Below are 7,500 nucleotides of genomic sequence, written 5' to 3' on the forward strand. Positions count from 1 at the left end.
CTGTGTGTGTGTGTGTGTGTGTGTGTTGTGTGGTGTGTGTTGTATCAGTGTGTGTGTGTGTGTGTGTGTGTGGTGTTGTGTGTGTGTATCAGTGTATGCGAGAGAGTAGACGTGAGTGTTTGTGTGTGTGTGTGTGTGTGTGTGTGTGTGGTGTGTGTGTGTCAGTGTGTGTGTGTCTGTGTGTGTGTGTGTGTGTGTGTGTGTGTATCAGTGCATTGGAGAGTGAGAGTGAGTGTTTGTGTGGTGGTGTGTGTGTGTGGTTTGGTGAGTGTGTGTGTGTGTGTTGTGTGTGTGTGTGTGTGTGTGTGTGTGTGTTGTGTCTCACCAGCGCCTCTCAGTGGATGCAGACGATCACTGCAGTCTGCAGCACATCATCTCTGTTTGCTGTGGAAAAAAATAATCATATTTATATAAAATAATGTAAAACACATTTTTAAAGTACAGTTGTAAGCAGTGTTATTATCATTAACCAAAACTAAACTAAATAATAAATAAAAATAGATCACATAAAGACAAAACCTTCATGCAACATTTTGCCATTGTTTTCACGTTTGTCAAAGTGCAAAACAACCCCAATGGCTTCATTTCATTTTTATGCAGTGTAATTTCATATTCTATATTTTCTGTGTGTGTGTGTGTGTGTGTGTGTGTGTGTGATGGTCAGGTGATGGACAGCTCGATGCCTCTGATCGGTGAGCACGTGGAGGAGGACCGGCAGCTGATCTGTGATCTGGTCATCAGTAAGATGGCCTTCGCTCTGCTGGGAGTGACCACACCACAAACATCCACGAAGGTACCGCGCTCACACACTCATTCACACTCCACCCAAGCGTCAGTCTGTGGAGTTTAACACGTGTGTGTGTGTGTGTGTGTGTGTGTGTGTGTGTGTGTGTGTGTGTGTCTGTAGACTCAACCTGGACCGCAGACGACTCAACCGAGACGAGCTCCAGGTGAACAACACACTCAAACTGCACACTCCTGAAGCATGGAAAGAAGTCTCCTCTGCTCACCAAAGCTGCGTTTATCTGATCAAAAATACAGTAAAAATTTTGAAATATTATTATAATGTTAAACAGCTGTTTTCTGTGTGAATCTCTGTTAAACTGTAATTTATTTCTGTGATGTGCAGCTGTATTTCAGCTATATTAATTATGTTATATTGATGTTTGGCATATGGAAATATACTAACAATCTAACAATCATCTTAACATAATAATTATTAAATAAATACATCTTTCATAAGCAAAAAAAATTTATTCCAGAAACATCTTAAAATGCTCATTTCATCTGCAGGAGCTGCTCATCAGGTGTCACTAGCGTGTGTGTGTGTGTGTGTAGGTGGTCCTCATTCAGGCTCTGGTTCTCCGTCTCAGTCGGGGCAGGCGTCTCCGCAGCGCGCCCGATCTGCCTCTACCTCACCCAGTCAGGCCTTCCAGCCCGGGCCCATTCCCTCCAGCGGAGCCGGATCCCAGAAACAACCCGCGCAGCTCAAGTAAGAGCCGCTCATCTCTCCGTGATTCAGTTCCTCTGTAAAGGATGCTAGACTGCAGGGATTCATGATCTGTGTCTGATGAATGTTCGTTGTCTCTTGCAGTAAATCGCAGTCGCTCACCAACACCTTCAGCGAGACGCTGCGTGGAAACCCCACAGACGACGAGGCCAAAGCAGAAACCATCCGCAGCCTCCGCCAGTCCTTCGCCAGCCTGTTCTCCGACTAACACACACACACACACACACACACACACACACACACACACACACACACACACACCCTCAGAGCCACCCCAATTCTCCAACACCGACACACACACCCACCCACACACACACACACACCGGCACACCCACAACACACACCACACCCACAACACACACCACACAGAACCCACACACACCACACACCTCTCACATATGGACACACACACACCCCCACACACACCACACCCACACCACACACACTCTCAAGACACACTCCCACAAACACACACATTCACACACACAGCACAGACACACCCACACCCACCACCCACCTTTTCATTCTTCACACACCCCTACACACTGACACACACCACACACACCCACTTACACATCCACACTACACACCACACACACCCACACACACCTTTCACACACAGAGGACACTCACACTCACACCCACACACACACCACACCACACCCACACACACACTCCACTCCTACCACACACCCACTTCACACACCACACACACCTCCACCACCCTCACCCAACACAACACACACACCCACAACCCACACACACACCACTCACTTCACCACACCTTTTCACACACATCCTAACACACCACACACACACACACTCACTCACACACTTCACTCCGTCACACACCACACACACACCCACACACCCCACCCACACACCCACACACTCACACAACACACACAACCACTACACACACACTCACACACACACACACACTCACCACACACACACACACACACACACACCACTCACTTTCAACCCACACACTCACTCACTCACCCACACCCACACACACACACACTTCACGACACCACACACTCACACACACACACCACACATCACACCACACACACACACACACACACACACCACACACACACACACACACACAACACCCACACACACACTCACATACACACCACACACACACACACACACTTCACTCACACACACACCCACACCACACACAACCACACACACAGAGACACACACACACACACACAGAGACACTCACAAACACACGAGACACTCACCACACTATCACACACACACACCTCATCACTTACACACACACACACAGAGGACACTCACAAAACAACACACCACACAACACACACACTCACTAACAAACACACACAGACACACACACACAAACACACACACTCAACACTCCCACTCACCACACAGACCACACACTCACACACACACACACACACACCCACCCAAACACACACACACACAGCACCACTCTCACACACACAGACACACACCACACACACACACACACACACACTCACACACACACACACACACACACACACACACACACACCACACAAAGACAGAGACCCAGACACACACACACACACACACACACACTCACACCACACACACACACACACACACACACACACACTCTGTCACACACACACACACACACACACACACACACACACAGTTACAGTTCGTTCAGTTGTGTGGCATCTTTAATAATCCTCCGTCAGACAAACACGCGAGCCGTCGTCAGTCCTTCACATCTCATGTTTAGACATCACAAACCAGCGGCTCTCAGCTGAAAACAAGCTTTGAACTAAATCTCATTTATTTCTGTAGTGCTTTATAAAATACAGACTGTTTCACACGCACACATCACGTGAAACATAAAACAGAAACAATAACAGGATCATCAGTGATGCAAACTTGCGCTAGAAAACTCATTAAAGCATACAACATCATAATAAAAAAATAACACAAACTCCTAAAAAGAAAAAATTAAAACACTAAATAAACATATAAAGCATGAAAACTTCACTGCTTTAATAAACACAGCTGCTTTAGAAGACAATAGTTTAATTATTCAGTTCAGAGTTTGTGTTTCAGTGCATCAGTTCAGTAACAGTGTCCTCCGTCATCAAACACACTCGAAGCAGGTCGTCAGTCTCCTTCACACAACATCTCCTGTTTTATGAATTCTGTAGTGCTTTATAACTCTCAGCTGAAAACAAGCTTTGAACTAAATCTCATTTATTTCTGTAGTGCTTTATAAAATACAGACTGTTTCAACGCAGCATCACGGAAATAAACAGAAAAATAACATTAAAAAGAATCAAATAAAAAAAAAACACATAAACCAAAAAACAAAAAATAAAAAATAAACAACTCCTTAAAAAGAATAAAATAAACACATAAATAAACATATAAAGCATGCAAACTTCACTGCTTTAATAAACTCAGCTGTTTAGAAGACAATAGTGTCATTATTCAGTTCAGTGTTTGTTCAGTTCAGTGTTTATTCAGTTCAGTAACAGTGTCAGTGTTGCAATAATAAGCTAATAAAAATAATTCAAAAAGACCAGAATTCAAGATGAAAACTAACATTGTTATTATTATTATTATTTTTCTTCAACAACAATAATTTTTATTTTCATGATTCTCACAGTCTTGGAAAACTTGAATATGTGAGGTTTAATGAAATCTTAATTATAAATGAATTTTTATATAACGAATACATGTTTGAAAATAACAAAAATGCATGTTTGAGTGGAAATTGCCATTTGTGAGTTATTTTAAAACCTCATACCACAAACAAAAACAAAACAACCATAAAAACCATACAATAAACACTATAAACATCAAGAAAATAAATTAATTAAAATATATAAAATTTATTAAAAAAAAAAAAAAACAAATACAACCTTAATTATATTAAAACTAATAAAATCTATTATTAAATTATTTAATATTTATTTAATTTATTTCATCATTTAAATATAATTTTAATACGATTATTTATATAAATTATTTAATTGTGCTCTTAAATTATTTTAATATACTGACACTCCTAGCTTCTGTGAATTAAAACTTTGAAAACGAGCATTCTTGTCGTTCCACGAGCACCTTCAGATATTGTGTGGGATAGTGAAGGTTGAGAGCCGCTGTGATAAACTTTGACTTGTGTTTGATTCGTGTGTCGTGAATCAAATGGGAGTGAATCGGTTCGTTCCCGCAGATTCTCTCTCTCTCTCTCTCTCTCTTCCACGTGTCTAAAGCCATCATCAGATCTGATGCAAACCAGTATCGAGCAGCAATATTCCCGTGTAGGAATAGAGCTCCGTCTTCCACCTGCCATCAATCTTCCCTTTACGAAGCGCTACGATCTACTTGAGCTTCTGTCGGTCCTCCTCCAGTCTCTCCGGCGTCTGGAGCGATCCAAAGACGTGCAGCTTAATTTCATTCAAAGCAATGCAGGAGAAGGACATCCTGGAATTCTCACCCTTATAAAGCACGCGTACATCACTGAGACATCTGCAAGACATATTTTTTAGAGCGCTTGCTCATCTGCAATACATCTATAGTTCGTCTTCTATCAGATGACCCATATAGCACAAATACACCTTTAAGAGGTCTGTTAAATAACAACAAACAGACCTCTTGCAGACGTACCTGAGCTATCCGTATATGATAACCCATATAGCACAGGTACATCTTTAAGAGGTCTGTTAAAGATCTGGAAAGCATCCGCTGTGTACAAACATCTTTAAGATGTCAGTTTTACATTCATTCTAAACATCAAATAAACCTCCAAAACACATATTATACAACACATAAAAAAAGAACAATAGAAATTGCAGATGAGCAAGCGCTCTAAAAAATACGTCTTGCAGATGTTTCATATAGACGTCTCCGAGATGTACGTGTGCTGTCAGGGTTCAGTTTATTAATGAATCAGTGAGATTTTGTTCATAATTAATATTCACATTGATATTGTACAGTATGGTGTTTACTTTTACGTTTACATTCGGCTTTCTGAAACGGACCAAACTCTCGAAGTGTTCTGTGAAAATCGATTTGCTGTTTTTCTGACGTGCCGTTCGCTTTCCGTTGGAATGAATCGCACCGAATCACGTGCAGCGAAGCCATAAAGCAAACGACTCGCGTGATTCAAACGCTTCGTGTGTCTTGATTCCTTCAGCTCGTGTTTGAGGTTCTTATGATCATGTTCTGTGCCTCCGATAAACTATTAAACAAACGAATTCGAGATTTTTGTGACGCTGAGCCTTTTATATGATTCTTTTGATTCGTTCGGACGTGTTTTCAGACCTCCATGTGGATCTTTGGCTCGGTGTTGTTGTCGTCAGGAACGTTTGCATGAACTGTGAGAGGTGTTTTCATTTACGTCCGAGGAGCTGAAATTAATAATCTGAGTTTGTATGAATGAGAGACTATCCCAGACAGCACAGATACGTCTGCAAGAGGTCTGCTAAAGATCTGGAAAGCATCTGACACACACCTCTAAAATATCACAAAAAAAAAATCTATTTTAATTAATTCAAATGAACAAAAAACAAAAACAAAATACGTCTTGCAGATGTAATGCAGACGTCAAATAGACGTCTCCGAGATGCACGTGTGCTGTCAGGGAACAGAACAACACGTGACCGGAGAAAGAGCCATGAGTTCACTTCTAATCGACTCAGTGAATCAGAACCAACTAATAACGGTGATATCACGTCCTGATGGATGTTGTGCATCTCAGTGAAGATGCTGAGGTGATTTACCGCGGTAAATGTGGCATGACGCGTCTGTATTTGTGTATCTCACTGCTTCACGTGTGTCTTCATGTGTTATAAACTCTCTTTGTTCTGGTTTTGGTTTTATTTTTTATATTCTGTCTCTGATGAATGGAAATGCTATTAAAATCAATCGTGTTTAACGTGTGTGATGGTGGATTAATTGCTCTCAGATTCAAAGAAATTAAGTACTTGTACATTTTAAAATACTCGTAATCAGGCTACAGTTACTTTTTTAATTGATTACATGATTACATATTACTCACACAATAGCAATAAATTATTATAATTTTTTTTTTTTTTTTGTCAGCCGAATCTCTTTCACCTAATTATTTGAATCCCCCTGAGATTTTAAGGTAATAAATTAATAATTAAGTATCACATTTGCATGTCAATCTCAGTTCTGTGACGTTGGTTAATGGTCACATGACATGCAGGTAAACAAGTATTTACCTTTTTTTTTTTGTAAGTGTTTTATTTTAAATGTTATTTAAAATAAATATTAATTTTACATATTTATGGTTTATTTATTAGCTTTTTATTAAACTTATGAATGCCCTGCAGTTCCCTCACAAACCCCAGTTTGGTAAACCTTTGCAATGTTTAATGCACTTCATTATGTTATTAACAACAAATATAATATAATTTATTTTTCTCTGCATTTTAAATCAATATGATTAACAAGTTAGGTCAAAAGTAATTTAAAAGTAGTCTGATTATATTACATAAAATGTGTAATTGTGTTGGTAGAATAGATTTATTTGTATTTAATACACAGTTTACCAAAAAGTGTCCCACTTTTGCTGACTTCACCCTCATCAACCAATCAACGTACCTGAATGATTCAGCCGCTCGAAGGAATCGATTAAAAAAATGATTCAGCCGCTCGAAGGAATCGATTAAAAGAATGATTCAGCCGCTCGAGACAATCGACTGAAAGAATGATTCAGTGACAAAGACTGTGATTTGCCACCACCTAGTGGCGGGTTTAGTTTCATTGTTAAAGTATCATTTCAGTTTTTAAATACCCTGCGGACTCATATGAGGACATTATATTTTTGTAATTTCTCTGAGACTGTACATGACTGTTTTAAGTCTGGATATCCTGTTCAGAGCACATCCAGGGCTTTTCAGTGATACCAAATGATTGGATGCTTCACCATGACCACTCCCTCTCCTTGGTCATCAAAAATGT

General features: G+C 40.2%; 1 protein-coding gene across 1 annotated transcript in view; it reads left to right on the forward strand.

The window, feature by feature from the left end:
- Nucleotides 1-1,736, forward strand: part of LOC109072693 (synapsin-3-like) — a 50,521-nt gene extending 48,785 nt beyond the window's left edge. The window contains 4 exon segments of the mRNA XM_042737382.1: nt 665-793; nt 908-950; nt 1,339-1,492; nt 1,595-1,736. Coding sequence (XP_042593316.1) covers nt 665-793; nt 908-950; nt 1,339-1,492; nt 1,595-1,718 — 450 coding nt within the window. The 3' untranslated portion in view covers nt 1,719-1,736.
- Nucleotides 1,737-7,500: the final 5,764 nt, after the last annotated feature.

This window comes from Cyprinus carpio, chromosome A4, assembly GCF_018340385.1.
Source record: "Cyprinus carpio isolate SPL01 chromosome A4, ASM1834038v1, whole genome shotgun sequence".
Taxonomy (NCBI): domain Eukaryota; kingdom Metazoa; phylum Chordata; class Actinopteri; order Cypriniformes; family Cyprinidae; genus Cyprinus; species Cyprinus carpio.